This window comes from Oncorhynchus mykiss, chromosome 9, assembly GCF_013265735.2.
Source record: "Oncorhynchus mykiss isolate Arlee chromosome 9, USDA_OmykA_1.1, whole genome shotgun sequence".
Taxonomy (NCBI): Eukaryota; Metazoa; Chordata; class Actinopteri; order Salmoniformes; family Salmonidae; genus Oncorhynchus; species Oncorhynchus mykiss.
In genome coordinates this window covers 35,852,525-35,869,792 of record NC_048573.1, presented here as the reverse complement: position 1 = coordinate 35,869,792, position 17,268 = coordinate 35,852,525, and the positions used below count along the sequence as shown (strand labels likewise).

The 17,268-nt window shown below is 43.8% G+C and overlaps 2 protein-coding genes and 1 long non-coding RNA gene across 3 annotated transcripts in view; 2 read left to right on the top strand and 1 right to left on the bottom strand.

Moving 5' to 3' along the window:
* Window positions 1-779: 779 nt before the first annotated feature.
* Window positions 780-9,148, top strand: LOC118936413. Its single transcript, XR_005053232.1, has 4 exons — window positions 780-2,407; window positions 3,569-3,696; window positions 7,254-7,374; window positions 7,451-9,148. It is a non-coding gene; the product is annotated as an uncharacterized LOC118936413 (long non-coding RNA).
* Window positions 9,149-9,968: 820 nt separating this feature from the next.
* On the top strand, window positions 9,969-13,685 carry LOC110531974 (rhodopsin). Its single transcript, XM_021615523.2, has 5 exons — window positions 9,969-11,105; window positions 11,715-11,883; window positions 12,043-12,208; window positions 12,313-12,552; window positions 12,653-13,685. The coding sequence occupies exons 1-5, from the start codon at window positions 10,745-10,747 to the stop codon at window positions 12,776-12,778; spliced, it is 1,062 nt and encodes a 353-aa protein (XP_021471198.1). The 5' UTR covers window positions 9,969-10,744; the 3' UTR covers window positions 12,779-13,685.
* A 3-nt stretch (window positions 13,686-13,688) lies between these two features.
* Window positions 13,689-17,268, bottom strand: part of LOC110531973 (plexin-D1) — a 104,093-nt gene continuing 100,513 nt past the window's right edge. The window contains exon 36 of the mRNA XM_021615522.2: window positions 13,689-15,651. Within this exon, the coding sequence (XP_021471197.2) occupies window positions 15,535-15,651 (117 nt within the window). The 3' untranslated portion in view covers window positions 13,689-15,534. The remainder of the gene's footprint in view (window positions 15,652-17,268) is intronic.

Genomic DNA, 17,268 nt, shown 5'->3' with positions numbered 1-17,268 from the left:
CGCTGAAGAAGTTCAGGCATTTCCAGCAGCTGGCTGAGCTCTACCATGTTTACCGCTCTATACAGCGTTACACTGTAAGATGCTCACCATGCCTAAAGGTAGAGTAGAGCCCAGTAAGTACAGTTAAGAGTGGGTTAAGGTTGAGTTAAGAAAAGCTAAGAAGTTAAGAATAACAGTTTTGAGAAAGTTGAGAATGGTAGCTTGCAGTACGGCCAGACAAAAACTGTGAAGGCTAAATTCCCTTCAGTTCCTTAGTTGAAATACAAAATGCTTTTGGAATCCATTCCAATTCAGCAATATACTGCTGCAAAGCATAAGTTGGTTAGATATACAGAGCAAAGCCATCAATGAGAGAACATTCCTGGAGATTCTGTCGACAACAGCCCCGATGACCATTGCTACAACCCAACTCATGTCAACCATGACGTCAACTCTCTGAACCCCTCCCACCAGCACCCCTTCTTGAGGGGTACACTATATAATCAAAGGTATGTGAGACACCCCTTTAAATTATTGGTTTAGACTATTTCAACCACACCCGTTGCTGACAGGTGTATAAAATCGAGCATAATCTCCATAGACAAACATTGGCAGTAGAATGGCCTTACTGAAGAGCTCAGTGACTTTCAATGTGTCACCGTCATAGGATGCCACCTTTCCAGCAAGTCAGATCGTCAAAGCTGCCCCGGTCAACTTTTTAAGTGCTGGTATTGTGAAGTGGAAACGTCTAGGAGCAACAATGGCTCAGCTGCGAAGCTGAAGAAGAGAAGAGTGGAGGCTGTTATAGCAGCAAAGGGGGGACCAACTCCATATCAATGCCCATGATTTTGGAGATGTTCGATGAGCAGGTGTCCACATACTTTTGGTCATCTAGTGTATGTCTGATTATAAGCACCCTGTCCCTTTTAGGCTGGTATGCAGTGGCTTAACTATCCCTGGCCTGTGTCAGTGTGCTCTCTCTCTCTCTCTCTTTGTTTTTACAGTACTCTACCCTGGTCACACCCCTGAAATAAGGAACCCCTGTGATTGAATCCAGAGCAGGAACCTTATAGATCTCACTTTAACTCTCCCGGCCAAAGGGCTTTGATGAGCCATCAAACACTGCGGGAGCTAGCTGGCGCTACACACTAATAAACACACCCTGCCTCTTAACCTAGCCCATGTGAGCAAAGTGCTCTGTGCTGTGAAGGGAGGATGTGGCGCAGCTCAGGCTATTCTTTATCTTCAGACTAGTGTTTAAGGCAAGAGAGCGAGGAAGAGAAAAGAAGTGGAGGGCAAGGGAGGGAGAGAGGAGCAAAAGGGGCAGAGACGGAGTCGTGGTGCCTCTGTGTCCTTACAGAGATGCCCAAAGATGTGTGTATCTGATGGATGTTGTGTGCCTTCTGTCTCTCTCTGCCCCCTTTCCCTGCCGCCCATCCTTACATTTTAGTCATTTAGCAGATGCTCCTATCCCGAGCAATTTACAGTTATTGCATTCATCTTAAGAAAGCTAGGTGGGACAACCACATAATAAGTCCACCTTTCCTCAATAAAGTAGCTATCAGCAAAGTCAGAGCTAGAAGGGGGGGGGGTCAAGTGCAAATGTGAGGAGGGGAATTATTTAAAATACTCTTTGAAGAGGTAGGGTTTCAGGTGCTTTCGTGAGATGGAAGCTTCAGATGGAAGCTGGCTCTACCATTGGGGTGCCAGAAAAGAGATTGCACTGGGCTGAGCAGGAGCTGCCCTCCCTTAGGGGTGGGAGGGCCAAGAGACCAGAGGTGGCAGAACGGAGTGCTCGGTTTGGGTTGTAGGGTTTGTGCATAGCCTGAAGGTAGGGCGGGGCAGTTCCTCTTGCTGCTCTGTAGGTAAGCATCATGGTCTTGTAGTGGAAGTGCTCTTCGACTGGAAGCCAGTGGAGGAGCGGGATGACATGGGAGAACTTGAAAAGGTTGAAAACCAAGCGGGCTGCAGCACTCTGGATAAGTTGCAGGGGTTTGATGGGGCGAGTTGCAGTACTCCAGACGGGACATGATAAGTGCCTGGATTAGGAACTGCGCCGCTTCCTGTGTGAGGTAGGGTCGTACTCTACGGATATTGTAGAGCATGACCTGCAGGAGTGAGTCACTGCTTTGATGTTTGCAGAGAACGATTAGGGTGTTGTCCAGGGTCACGCCAAGGTTCTTTGCACTCTAGGAGGGAAACACTGTGGACTTTTCAATCATGATGGAGATGTCTTCCCCTGGAGGAAGAGTAGCTCCGTCTTGTCGAGCTTCCTGCTTCCTTTCCCGCCCTCTATTTCCCTCCTCTCTCCCTTCTCCTCTCTCCAGGATGAACCCTTCAGCTCTCATATACCTGAGACGCTCTTTAACATCTCCAGGTACTTCCTGCACAACCTCACCAAGGATGTACCACTGGGCATTACTAAAGTGTATCCTTCCAATGTGGGGCCTACTTCTGCGACTTGTGTTGCAACGGTCTAAAGCAGAAGGCCAAATCCATGTGTCAAATGTCACCTTTAAATGTTTTGTTTTAGTTGATGCACAGAGAGGGAGAAGGTAAAGTAGAAAAAGAGAGAGAGTGTTGGTGCCAGTGAACAAACAGATTAGAGGAAACAGCCCAGCGCAGCCAAGAGATGGGCAGGAAGAGAAGACGCCAGGAAGAGGCACATCCTCACTAACCAAAACAAACCCACTGATTACCACACACACACACACACACACACACACACACACACGCCAGGAAGAGGATGTGCCTCTTCCTGGCCATCTCCCTTTTACTTCACTTGGTTTCCTCTAATCTGTTTGTTCACTGGCACCAACACTCTCTCTCTTTTTTCTACTCTTTTCTACTTTTACCATCCTCTCTGGTGCCGCTTGGAAAACTTTGAACTGGGATTTATGAGTTTAGCGGACTCTGGACGGAATAACACGGCACAATGTCATGGAAAACACTGCTAAACAACACACAACAGGAGGAGATAAATTGATTAACAATTCCAATACTGACGCTGGGACAGAGGAGAGGAGAGCTGTTGGAGCTAGTAGATGAATATCAGTTATAGGGCTTCTGCAGCTGCAAGTCATTGACCTAGTGTTGCCTTTCTTAGAGGTCCCTCAGTGCACAACAATCTTCATCTATACAAACAGGCAGCAATTTCCTCTGCTCAAACACACACATGCAAGGATGAATACACAAACACTTACAAGTATAAATTCCTCTACTCACAGCACTTTTAAACAAAAAGCCAAGGTAGTTATTTTAGAGAGGATCAGTACACCCATCACAGAGCAAAACAGAGTATTGACTGGGGATTGTGGTTTCTGGCAACAATGGCTATGCTTAGCATACATACACAGCTCTGATGAGTGTACAGTATGTACAATCAATTGCGTGCCCAGTTCTGTCTTGATCTACACTTCCTGTTCTGGAGTTCTGAAGAAGTTTCCAGTAGGCACTGATCTAAGTTCAGTTTTCCATTTCCTAGCCTAATAGTTAGGGTATAATTTGAAGAGGGTATGCTGACCCCAGATCTGTTGCTAAGGGCAATTTCTACCTGTAGCACCTTGTTGTCCTTGATGGTGGGTCTCAGTAACACTCTGTATGCGTTGGCTAAGCAGAGCAGAACCCCGGGAGAGTTTGAGCTGGCCAGACCCTCTCGCTTCCAGGAGACCATGGACCTGGGTAGCCTTACCGTCTGCTCCAAACCACTTCAACCAGGTGTGTGTGTCTTTGCATGCGTGCACACCAGGGTTTCTGTTAGGAAAATGTGGCGCCGGACAACGTGACCGGTAAGATTTTAATTTACCGGCCAGTTGAGAAATTTACCGGACCCATATGCTTTGGTGTGCTTAACAGAACATGTAACTCATGTATTGAAGCAGCCAATAATGCAATTTGGGGGAAACACAAACATTCTGCGCAAATATAGCAATTACAAATGTGACAAAGATTAAAATCTCTGTTAGCAACTTAGAAAGAGGGGGGAACTAAAGATGCAACATCTAGGTTGGGTTGTATATATGACTAGAATTGTGCCTTTGGCTTCTGGACAACAAAATAAAGTTGACATGAAAACCAATAGAACAGGAGAGAAATGGCATAGTGGTGGGTCCAATAGGGAAGTATACTGAAGGAAAATATAAATGCAACATGTCCAACATTTTACTGAGTTACAGTACATTTAAGGAAATCAGTCAATTGAAATGAATTCAATTATTGCCTAATCGATGAATTGCACATGATGGGAATGCATTAAGGTCACAGATACCTGTGTGTGTGACCACCATTTGCCTCATGCAGCGCTACACATCTCCTTTACATAGAGTTGATCAGGCTGTTGATTATGGCCTGTGTAATGTTGCCCCACTCCTCTTCAATGGCTGTGCGAAGTAGGTATATATTGGCGGAAACTGAAACACGCTGTTGTACATGTCGATCTAGAGCATCCCAAACATGCTCAATGGGTGACATGTCTGGTGAGTATGCAGGCCATGGAAAAACGGGGACATTTTCAGCATTCAGGAATTGTGTACAGATCCTTGCGACATGGGGCTGTGCATTATCAGACTGAAACATCAGGTGATGGCGACGGACAAATGGCATAACAATGGGCCTCAGGTTCTCGTCACAGTATCTCTGAGCATTCAAATTGCCATAGATAAAATGCAAATGTGTTTGTGGTCCGTAGCTTATGCCTGCCTATACCATAACCCCACCGCCACCATGGAGCACTCTGTTTACAATGTTGACATCAGCAAACAGCTCACCCAACAACGCCATACGGCGTTGCGGTTGTGTACAACGATGTTGGAGGCGGCTTATGGTAGAGAAATTAACACAAAATTCTCTGGCAACAGCTCTGGTGGACATTCCTGCAGTCAGCATGCCAATTGCAGACATCTGTGGCATTGTGTTGTGTGACAAAACTGCACATTTTAGAGTGGCATTTTATTGTCCCCAGCACAAGGTGTGCCTGTGTAATGATGCTGTTTAATCAACTTCTTGAAATGCCACACCCATCAGGATTATCTTGGCAAAGGAGAAATGCTCACTCATAGGGATTTAAACAAATTTGTGCACAACATTTGAGAAAAATAACCTTTTTGTGCATATGGAATATTTCTGGGATCTTTAATTTCAGCTCATGAAATATAGGACCAACACTTTGCATAATATAATGTCATGTATTGTCATGTTGTGTCTTGTTTCTGTCCTTTCCCTTCACCCTGTCTCCCTCTGCTGGTCGTTATTAGGTTACCTTTTCTCCCCCTCTTTCCCCCAGCTGTTCCTTGTCTCCTCCTAACTACCTCGTCACCTCTTTTCCCACCTGTTCCCTTTTTCCCTCTGATTAGGTCTCTATATCTCTCTCTGTTCCTGCTCCTGTCCTTGTCGGATTCTTGTTTGTGTTATTCATGCCTGAACCAGACTATCGTCATGTTTGCTGCAACCTTGTCCTGTCCTGTCGGAATCTGCCGGTCCATCTGAGCCTACGTTTGTTTTGTTATTAAAGAAGCTCTGTTTACGTTAATTCGCTTTTGGGTCCTCATTCACGCACCGTAACATATAATCACTCCTATACTGAAATACTTCACCAGAAAGCATGACTTATCCACAGTGGAATCGAAGATAAATAGCCTCTTTAAAAAAAAATGTAAAATTTTTTTAGCACACACTTTTATCCAGAGCGACTTACAGGAACAATTAGTGTTGACTGCCTTGCTCAAGGGCACATCGACAGATTTTTCACCTAGTCTGCTCAGGGATTCAAACCAGCAGCCTTTCAGTTATTGGCTCAACGCTCTTAACCGCTAGGCTACCTGCCACCCTATGAGCATGTCTGATTTCTCTGTCCTGATAATGTTGAGGGGGCGTGCGAACCTGAGTATGCATAAGAAGTACCTGGCCTGCTGCACAGAAATGTAGGAAAGTGATTCCATTTTTTTTTTACATGCAAATTCGACTAATAATGTATTAAAACTATAGTTCCTCACAGTAAGCTATTTATAAATCTTTCTTACAATCTCCCCGTCGATAATCACCAATCCTGAGTGTAAAAGATGGAAGTTATACTGCTACATTGGCCTATAGGCTATGAGTTCCATGTGCTCATTTCTTTAGTTGACTTTGAACTTTTTATGATGAACCGCATGACAATGATTTTGAGAAACTAAAATGTTATTATTGAAATGAATCTGTTCCAAGAAAAAGCACATATGAAAATCATAACTGGCACGCAGAATTGTAGATATGGTAGAATGATTTGTATGCTTCCCCAAGCTTGAAACTCACGCGCCGCCTATGAAGTCTTAATAAAATAATTGCTTTCATGGTCAGATTTTGCCCATAGACATGCGTCATAATATGAAATAAAACATTCAGGTTTCAAACAATTAAGTATGTTTTTAAAATGGATACTGCCTTCAGCTCACATTGTAAAGTTGTGGGTGAAGCGTTTATAGCCTGTTGCCTATGCTTGAATGGTGAATGGGAGACCGCTTAAATTACCAGTTGAGAAATAAAAATAGTAGCTCTTTTTTATCATGCACCCAAACAGTTTTAACACGCAATTGCATTTCGAATTGTTGCGTAATGAATGTACTTATAAAAGCACATGTTTTACTCCAGCAGCAACCAAATGAGGAGTTGCAGGAGAAATCCCTCACAAAATAACCGCTGTATGTTTTGCACGTGATTGTTTTGTTGGATAAATAAAATACACACAGGCCAATTTAATTCCACTAAATTATGCGATTTATAGACCTTACAGATATGAATCTAATGTTAATATATTATAACATGAATGAAAATGACATATATATGGATCTTGCCAAAAAAAAATGATTGGTAAATGTTGAATTAATATGGAAATGACTAAAAGTAACTCCACTACATATAACTGTTATTCTTATATGTGTGGGGTACAGAGATGAGGTAGTCATTTAAAAATCATGTTAAACACACAGAGTGAATCCATACAACTTACTATGTGACTTGTTAAGCAAATTTTTACTCCTGTACTTAGGCTTGCCATAACAAAATGGTTACTTATTTACTCAAAACATTTTAGCTTTAAATGTGTTATTAATTTGTAAACATTTCGAAAAACATAATTCCACTTTGACATTATGGGGTAAAAAATCTCAATTGAACCCATTTTAAATTCAAGCTGTAAAACGCCGAAATGTGGAAAAGGTGTGTGAATACTTTCTGAAGGCACTTAATTTTTAATTTTTTTGTGGAGTGTGTATCTTATACGTTTGTGTATATTCACAAAGGTGTGTAACCCAGGACCTGATCTCCATGTGCGCTGCTCCACCAACAACCCCCTGCTGGACAGCCAGGGCAGTGTGTGTATCAACTGCAAACAGCCCTTGATCTACACGGCATCGTCATACGGTAGGTTGACACCCGTCTCTTTGTGATTGATGTTTGGTTCCAAGGTGTGTTATTAATGTGTCACTGTACTGTAAAGGTCCTACCTCTGTCGCAGTTCTACCTGGACGAGGGTATTGGTGATGAGGAGGCTGTGTCTGTCATTGCCCCGGAGGTCCCTCGCATCGACAGGAATGCCGCAGTAGGGGTATCCATTACCTTATGCAGTGTACACCACTAAAATCAACACATTTCTCATGACCACTTTTAGCTAATGGGAATAATCTGTATGTTAAGGTTGTGTGCTCGTACACGTTTCCATACATACACACATTACATACAGTATGTGTATGTGTCAGTGCTGAGGTGTGTGTTCTGAGAAGGTAGTAATCCAAGTATTTCTTGGCACTGATTTAATTTCTGCCGAGCAGCATAAGCTGTCAGGCCTAAGTCATCTTAGCGGTGAGAGTTAATAGGGTTAGAGGGAATCTTCTCTCTCAGTTTAATGACACTAACACCTCAGAGACCTCTCTGTCTGGGATTAACCTGCATTAGCCTGCCTGCCACAAGGGCACGGTGGCCACGGCTTTTCCTAGAAACTACATGCTGACTAACTCACTGACTGACCTTTAGTAGTCTACTCTCTCCGTCACTCTTACTGGCTGAGCTCTGAGGGTGAAATGTTGTGCATTTCAGTGTCTTTGTTTTTCTTTGGTGTTAAAATGCTCAAAGTGGTGGCATGGGTCTGTTAATGGTGTATGACTTAAATGTGTGTAAGAAAGCAGGGAGCAGAAGTATTGTGCACGTCTACGAGTGAGTCCTTAACGGTGTCAGAATCCCAGTCCCTGAAGCTGGATGATGGCACGGAAGACACAAAGGAGGACATCTTCATGGCCAAACTCAGTTTTGAGTTGAGGAGGGAGGGACAGAAAGAGGGAAGGATATGGAAAGTGAGGAGTGAGAGGGTGGTTAGAAAGGTGGAAGAGAGGGAGGAGGGAAACTAACAGGAGAGTATGAATGGAAAGACTCAGTTTCCCTTTACAGAAGGGTGGGTCTGACTATGTCCCAGTGGTGGTGAGTCGCTCTGTGCTGAGGTCTATGAGCAGCAGGGATGTCCTGCTCAAGCCCTGGCCTAAACCCCTTCAGTGAGAGTACTACCGCTCCTTACTGCCTGCTGTCAGCATCAATATGTGCCGCTTTTATGTTTAACTTATTTTTGTGTTTCGTGTTTTTTTTACCAGAAGTGTCTTTTACCAAATGTTGCTAGCGGTAGTGCTAGATGTTGTGTTGCTATCTATGGGAATCCCTCCTCTGCCTGGTGCTGTGTTCTCTGACCCATTCATCCTGTCTTCTCTGCTGTGTTTCCTCTAATCTAGATGTTCCACAGTGAAGACTATAAGCTGCCAGAGAGCTTCAGCTTAACTGCTCTCTCTACTGCTGACTGCCGATCGATGAACCCAACTGACCTCCGCAAACTGGTTTAGAATCACTTAATCCATCTCCCAGTTTATTAATATATTTTATCAACATTTCTACTTGGTTATAATCCAGCCAGTAAATATTTATGTTCGATTGTATGCTGATCTGGAATCAGTTACATGGCTTTCATCGAAAGTCCAGTCTGATTGAAAAAGGAGTTTCTCTCTTGCTCTTCTGAGGAATATTCCGCCCATATGCTCACACCCGATCAGAAATACAGTGTAGACATTGTTAATGTTGTAAATGACTATTGTACCTGGAAACTGCAGATTTTTTAATGGAATATCTACATAGGCGTACAGAGGCCGATTATCAGCAACCATCACTCCTGTGTTCCAATGGCACGTTGTGTTAGCTAATTCAAGTTTATCATATTAAAAGGCTAATTGATCATTGAAAACAACTCTTTTGCAATTGTGTTAGCACAGCTGAAAACTATTGTGCTGATAAAAAGTAGCAATAAAACTGGCCTTTAGACTACTTGAGTATCTGGAGCGTCAGCTTTTATGGGCTCAAAATGGCCAGAAACAAAGACCTTTCTTCTGAAACTTGTCAGTCTATTCTTGTTCTGAGAAATGAAGGCGATGCGAGAAATTGCCAAGAAACTGAAGATCTGGTACAACGCTGTGTACTACTCCCTTCACCGAACAGCGCAAACTAACCAGAATAGAAAGAAGAGTGGGAGGCCCCGGTGCACAACTGAGCAAGAGGACAAGTACATTAGAGTGTCTAGTTTGAGAAACAGATGCCTCACAAGTCCTCAACTGGCAGCTTCATTAAATAGTACCCGCAAAACACCAGTCTCAACGTCAACAGTGATGAGGCGACTCCGCGATCCCGGCCTTGTTAAATGTTAAATGTTGAGGGGCGGTAGGTAGCATAGTAGTTAGAGCGTTGGGCCAGGAACTGAAAGGTTGCTAGCTCGAATCCCCGAGCTGACAAGGTAAAAATCCCTAAACAAGGCAGTTAACCTAGGCCGTCATTGTAAATAAGAATATATTCTTAACTGACTTGTCTAAACTGTATTTCTGATCAATTTGATGTTATTTTAATGGACATAAAATGTGCTTTTCTTTCAAAAACAGGGAGATTTCTAAGTGACCCTAAACTTTTGAATGGTAGTGTACGTTATTTGAGTGACGAGGTTATGACGATCATTATAGTCCGTAACAAAAGTGCGTCTTTAGCCGATCAACCCAATAGGATTAACAGGATCAGATTACACAGAGCCTCTCACACAGATTTACACCAACAGGGAATGTAGACCGTCCATGAAATAACTGTCTGGAACATGATATATAGAAAAATGTTTGACATGTCGGTCTGCACTAGCAGACTGGTACAGTAGCCTCTTGACATCTAGGATAATGTAAATCTCTGATGACACCATGTTTCCTAGTGCACTACTTTTTGCCAGAGTCATATGTGCTATTTGAGAAGAAGTCTATAAATTGCATTGGTCTTCGTCAGCCTCCTGTAGTAACACTCTCTCCTTAGCAAACTTGTTTATGACACACTTGTGATGATGAAATCATCATAGGATAACCCTCGAGTATACAGTATATGTCCTAGATGTTTTTCTCATGAATTACTGTGTGTGTGTGTGTGTGTCCTAAATCTGCCTATGCTGACACCATGCTGAGTTCCATGCACGTCCCTAATCCTAAGAGAGAAGCTCTTAAAAGGGTCTGTGCCCGCCTCGGGGGGGGGGCAGAGCACACCACTTCTCATCACTAGGATCTATTTCCTCCATCTATCTATCCAACCTTCCAGCTAGAAATAGCTCCTCTCGTAGAAGGCATAGTGCTTTCTCTTTCCTCTCTCCAAATACCAGAGAGGATAGAGAAAGACACAAACTCCTGTAGAGACACATAGACAAACAGAAACACACACACACACCCCAACAGCCGTCGCCATGAATGGCACAGAGGGCCCAAACTTCTACGTGCCCATGTCTAACAAGACAGGGGTGGTGAGGAGCCCCTTTGAGCACCCTCAGTACTACCTAGCTCCACCCTGGAAGTACTCGCTCCTCGCTGCCTACATGATCTTTCTCATCATAACAGCCTTCCCCGTCAACTTCCTTACGCTCTATGTCACGGTGCAGCACAAGAAGCTACGGACCCCCTTGAACTACATCCTGTTGAATCTGGCTGTGGCTGACCTCTTCATGGTGGTGGGAGGCTTCACTGTGACTCTGGCAACAGCCCTACAGGGATACTTCTTCCTGGGGGTCACCGGCTGTAACATTGAAGGATTCTTTGCCACTATGGGAGGTAAGTCACGGTGGAGCCTTAGGTTAGGTAGAAGTTGTCGCAAGCTACAGGATAAGATATGTTTGTTCCCATAATGGTTATGGTTAGGCTTTAGGGAATTTGATTTTAGATCTGTGGTTAAGAGGATATTTTACCTAAAGGGGTGCCCAACTTTTTTCAGGTGTCACCTCAATGTACCTTGAACTCAATGAGTTTAATGTAAGGACATACAGAACACTAGGGTTAAGTGCCTTGCTCCACTAGGCTACCTGCCGCCCTATAATATGTATATTTGCACCTCTTTTACACACCTGTGTTCTGTGACTGGGGGGGTGGGGGAAAGGTATTTAATAACTGCAGATGTATAGACCTTATATAATGAATACATTAAGCTCTGTGTTGAAGTAGGACCTACGGTAGTTATCATATCAATATAAATGAGATCATATAACTGTATTTGCCAATATTCTTGGAACTCACTCACTATACCCTGTGTACTTTTAGATACAGTAGCCTGTGTTCACTGTTAAGTTTTCTGCCTGTGTCCAATATTCCTTAACTGTCTGAATAGTTTCTGCACATGTGCATTTATACTGTGTATGTCTCTCTAACATGCTGTGTCTCTCTCAGGGGAGATCGCCCTTTGGTCTCTGGTGGTATTGGCCATCGAGCGCTATATCGTGGTGTGTAAACCAATGACCAACTTCCGCTTCAATGAGAGGCACGCCATTGTGGGCGTGGCCTTCACCTGGATCATGTCTCTCACCTGTGCTCTACCTCCATTGTGTGGCTGGTCCAGGTAGGTAACCCTCTAAATACCCTCCAAATAGCATCTCCTACTAGTCTTACCTTAAATGTCACCTTAAGAACAGGGAATGGGCTGATGGCTGGTAGACCTCAGGGGCAATACTTCTGTATATTACATTTCCAAACAAAAATATGAGGTGAATGTTTGTAGGTACATCCCAGAGGGCATGCAGTGTTCCTGTGGGATTGACTACTACACCCCGACGCCTGAGCTGGGAAACACCTCCTTTGTCATCTACATGTTCACCCTCCACTTCTCCATCCCTCTGGTCATCATCGGCTTCTGCTACGGCCGTCTGCTCTGCACCGTCCGCGCGGTACGACCACACACACGGTCACTGAGTATCGGTAAACACACAGGACTAATATATCTCCAGTTAGGGCTCATGTCAAAGCACTCTGTGTGTGTCTGTCCATTCAGGCGGCAGCCCTGCAGCAGGAGTCAGAGACCACTCAGAGGGCAGAGAAAGAAGTGACCCGTATGGTGATCGTCATGGTCATCTCGTATCTGGTGTGCTGGATGCCCTATGCCACTGTGGCCTGGTACATCTTTGCCAATCAGGGCACCAACTTTGGCCCTGTCATGATGACCATCCCAGCCTTCTTTGCCAAGAGTGCTGCCCTCTACAACCCAATAATCTACATTCTACTCAACAGACAGGTAACCCCAAGCAGAGTGTGTGTGTGTGTGTGTCTGTCTACATAAAGCGGACATAGATAGACGTGTGTGTGAAAAACCTTCCCTCTCCTCCCTTCTCCAGTTCAGGAACTGCATGTTGACCATAGTGTGTTGCGGGAAGAACCCATTCGGTGAGGAGGAGACCTCCACCGCCTCCTCCAAAACACAGGCCTCCTCCATCTCCGCCAGCCAGGTGGCTCCTGCCTGACCTACGACCCATAAAGCCTGACTCCTTACCTGTCCCAGCCCATCTGTGGACCCACCGCCAAGCAGCAGCCTCCGATAGGCCAATTTTCTCGATTTACCTCTGTCTGCACTGCATGGGTGTGCCTGTTGTACCTGTACATATATCCCTCAATGTGACCAAAGCATAACAAACCAAGAAACAGTGCTTAGTTGGCTTCATCAATCGTTTACTGGAGTTGGTAGAAGTTGCCTCAAACCACTGATAAAGAGTCAGATTATTTTACTCCCCTTATGGTTAGGAATAGGGGTTGCATTGTCTGATATCAGGTCTGTGGTTAGTGCATCTTGACTTCTACCTCAAGCACTTTAAGCAGCACCTTTGGGTGTCATTTTGGTGGCTGTCCAACTAAACACGTTCCATGGGCTCCCCTCCCATTAAAACACATACAATAATTTAGTGTTGAAGTGAAACCTTCAAATGCCACAATATAAAAAAAAACGTATGGCAACTTTTGTTTACATAATTGTTCAGCTTATGCCCCTTAAATACACTTTAAAGTATCCATTTTTTAAATTAATACTTAGGGTAAAATACGTTTTAAATTGGTTTAGATTGTGCCTACCATAAAGCATTGAGGAGAGCTCTCCCCTGGTTTCGGTGTCTTTCCCATGATGAGGCTGAACGGGTTAGTTCTTAACACTTGGCTCGGAAAAGGTCCTGAATGTAAACAAATGGACCTGCATAGAACCTCTGCAGAAAGAAGACACCTCCTGAGAGTGTGTGTGTTAGTGTGCGTGTGTGTATGCGTGTATGTTTAAAAGCTCTGGAGACAGGACTAGTGTTAATAATGTAAAGATTAGGATGTTGTACGTGACGTGGAAATAAAGTTGTTAAATGTCCTGGAATTAAAATGACGATAAAAATATGAGACCTTTCTTTTTCATAGCTGTTTCTTTCATATGGGAGCATTTACAGTACTAGCCATTCAGAAAAAGTCCAGATGCCCATTGGGTTGTTGGGTGGTATGCACAACCAATCAAGACAGCACAAACAAAACACTACAGTACATTGCTGCCCTGTGGTTAAAAAATGTCACTTTGCTGAACTTTTCTCAGTTTACATAGGACCAGGGCCTAGATTCAGTCAGATCAAGCATTAACTGGCGATAGCAGACACCCGCATAGCAGATGTTTTGGCAATGTCAGAGGTGAAACTGCTAGAGCTGTCTAATCGGTGAGCAGCTGCTCTTGCGATCGTTGCCATGAAAGCCAAAGCGCTAGAAGTTCAGAATGAGAAAATGTAGGCTATATAGAAATAATTATGCTCAAATTTATAAATCATCCAATGAAATCATGAGCATTTCTATCATCCTAATTCAGGTGTAGATTATATCTCACAATCCAGTGTTAAAATTTGTAAATAAGGCTGCATGGGATTTTCGTTAATGCAACTTGTGCAGCGAATGGCAATGTCCGCTTTAGGTATAATGCCAGGAGCCACTTGTGGATATGACAGCTCGAACTCAGTTCCCATACCGCCAAAACAACCGCTATGCGGATGTTGGCTAAAGCGGATTTGATTGAATCGAGCCCTTGTTATTGATGAAAACAGGAATTGAAATATGATTACGAAACTGACATTTCATAACATTTTATACTATATTAAAGCTTTGTAATAGCATTTACTTTCACAAACTCTGACAATAGACAAGTCATTTTGGCATCACAAGTACAGTCATGTCAAACAGTTCTTCCTCTTTGATTAACTGAAGGTCATAGTTCTACTCTAAATTTCCCGCTTGGTCATAATCAATCTTCGTTCTCAGTCACTTCCAAAACAGATCAACCTGTCTTCACAAGAACACATCCAATGTAATTATATAGAGTCCAGTCTCTTTGCAAGCAGGTCTGGCACATGAAACACACTAAATAAATCACCTAATTATACTCTCTACTCCTCCATAACCCATCACCAACTTGCAAAGCCCATTGGGACTTGTAGTTCAAAGCACCGGTGGAGTTCTTTGCCCATTCCACCAATCAAACCTGAGAACAGTGCAGGTTACAAGAAGATGGGAGGAGTTTCTCATTCACATATCATTGAACAGGCCACTCAGAAAGCTATAACTCAGCTATAAATATTGCTATGGACATGTATCATACAGTACAGTGCATCATTGGCTCATCCCCCTAGAAAAAGGGGGTCAGTGCGTAAGATGGTTGCCGGGGATCCAGGTCCCAGAGGCGGTGACGTCATCCAGAATGAGGTCCATCTCCAAGTGCCTCCTCTAACTCCACTATGCTTCAGGTCAAAGCAGTGTGAAACCAGAGTGAGATTTAAGCCAGGTGTGAATAAGCAGGAAACCAGCTTGGGGTTATATCCATGTGTGAATAGAAGAGTCAACACAGTCAAAAGGGAGGATCCAGAGATTCTATATTTGATATAAGGGACGTGGGTATCAATTTCTCGGTATCTAAAGCAATTGCTCAATACAAGGTACGTTTCTTAGGACATTTCTTAATCCATGGTACAGTGCTCCCAATCAGGTTTCTAAGGCAGTCTTGGGTTAGGGGTGGTACAGTAAAGCTCAAGCTGACATCGCTTCCAGTCTTAAAGCAAAATCTTTCTTAAAGCAAAGAGTTCCTTTCCGTCTTTGGGCTCTATAAACAGAAGGAATATGTGGAGGGTAGACGGACTGGGGGTTTCCTAGGTCCTTGGACCCCGGGTAGGGTGGAGGCAGCCAGGGGGAATAGGCTGGAATCTGGGTGGAGGGGGACTCAGGCCTCACTGCTGCACTCATAGATGTTGTCCTCCACCAGAGCAATGACCTGCTCAAACTTGTGGTGCAGCTGAGTACGCTTCGCTGTGGGGTTGGACTCAAGAGCACTCACCACCTAACAGAGAGAGAGGGAGAAGGAGAGCGAGAAAGAAACAGTTCAGACAATGGCCAAGTGAGGAACCTTACAACACGTATCTACCCACAGATAGAGAATGAGAGCGAGAGAGAGAAATACAGAGACTCATTTCAGTAACCCTCAAGTGTTCATGCATTCTGCAGCACAAGACAGAAACTCAAACTCAACTCAACCCAGACAGAGAAAGAGTACTTCAGCAGTTCTTCAGCCTTCATGCGTGACTCTCTCCCCACAAGAGCCTTTATTGTTCACATACAGTGGGGCAAAAAAGTATTTAGTCAGCCACCAATTGTGCAAGTTCTCCCACTTAAAAAGATGAAGCGCCACCTTTTGCTGCGATTACAGCTGTAAGTCGCTTGGGGTATGTCTCTATCAGTTTTGCACATCGAGAGACTGAATTTTTTTCCCATTCCTCCTTGCAAAACAGCTCGAGCTCAGTGAGGTTGGATGGAGAGCATTTGTGAACAGCAGTTTTCAGTTCTTTCCACAGATTCTCGATTGGATTCAGGTCTGGACTTTGCCTTGGCCATTCTAACACCTGGATATGTTTATTTTTGAACCATTCCATTGTAGATGTTGCTTTATGTTTTGGATCATTGTCTTGTTGGAAGACAAATCTCCGTCCCAGTCTCAGGTCTTTTGCAGACTCCATCAGGTTTTCTTCCAGAATAGTCCTGTATTTGGCTCCATCCATCTTCCCATCAATTTTAACCATCTTCCCTGTCCCTGCTGAAAAAAAGCAGGCCCAAACCATGATGCTGCCACCACCATGTTTGACAGTGGGGATGGTGTGTTCAGGGTGATGAGCTGTGTTGCTTTTACGCCAAACATAACGTTTTGCATTGTTGCCAAAAAGTTCAATTTTGGTTTCATCTGACCAGAGCACCTTCTTCCACATGTTTGGTGTGTCTCCCAGGTGGCTTGTGGCAAACTTTAAACGACACTTTTTATGGAGATCTTTAAGAAATGGCTTTCTTCTTGCCACTCTTCCATAAAGGCCAGATTTGTGCAATATACGACTGATTGTTGTTCTATGGACAGAGTCTCCCACCTCAGCTGTAGATCTCTGCAGTTCATCCAGAGTGATCATGGGCCTCTTGGCTGCATCTCTGATCAGTCTTCTCCTTGTATGAGCTGAAAGTTTAGAGGGACGGCCAGGTCTTGGTAGATTTGCAGTGGTCTGATACTCCTTCCATTTCAATATTATCGCTTGCACAGTGCTCCTTGGGATGTTTAAAGCTTGGAAAATCTTTTTGTATCCAAATCCGGCTTTAAACGTCTTCACAACAGTATCTCGGACCTGCCTGGTGTGTTCCTTGTTCTTCATGATGCTCTCTGCGCTTTTAACGGACCTCTGAGACTATCACAGTGCAGGTGCATTTATACGGAGACTTGATTACACACAGGTGCATTGTATTTATCATCATTAGTCATTTTGGTCAACATTGGATCATTCAGAGAACCTCACTGAACTTCTGGAGAGAGTTTGCTGCACTGAAAGTAAAGGGGGCTGAATAATTTTGCACGCCCAATTTTTCAGTTTTTGATTTGTTAAAAAAGTTTGAAATATCCAATAAATGTCGTTCCACTTCATGA

Coding starts and splice junctions, on each gene's coding strand:
- LOC110531974 (XM_021615523.2), top strand. CDS start 10,745: ATGAATGGCACAGAGGGCCCAAACTTCTACGTGCCCATGTCTAACAAG. Junction 11,884..12,042: donor CCATTGTGTGGCTGGTCCAG/GTAGGTAACCCT, acceptor GAATGTTTGTAG/GTACATCCCAGAGGGCATGC. Junction 12,209..12,312: donor TGCTCTGCACCGTCCGCGCG/GTACGACCACAC, acceptor CTGTCCATTCAG/GCGGCAGCCCTGCAGCAGGA.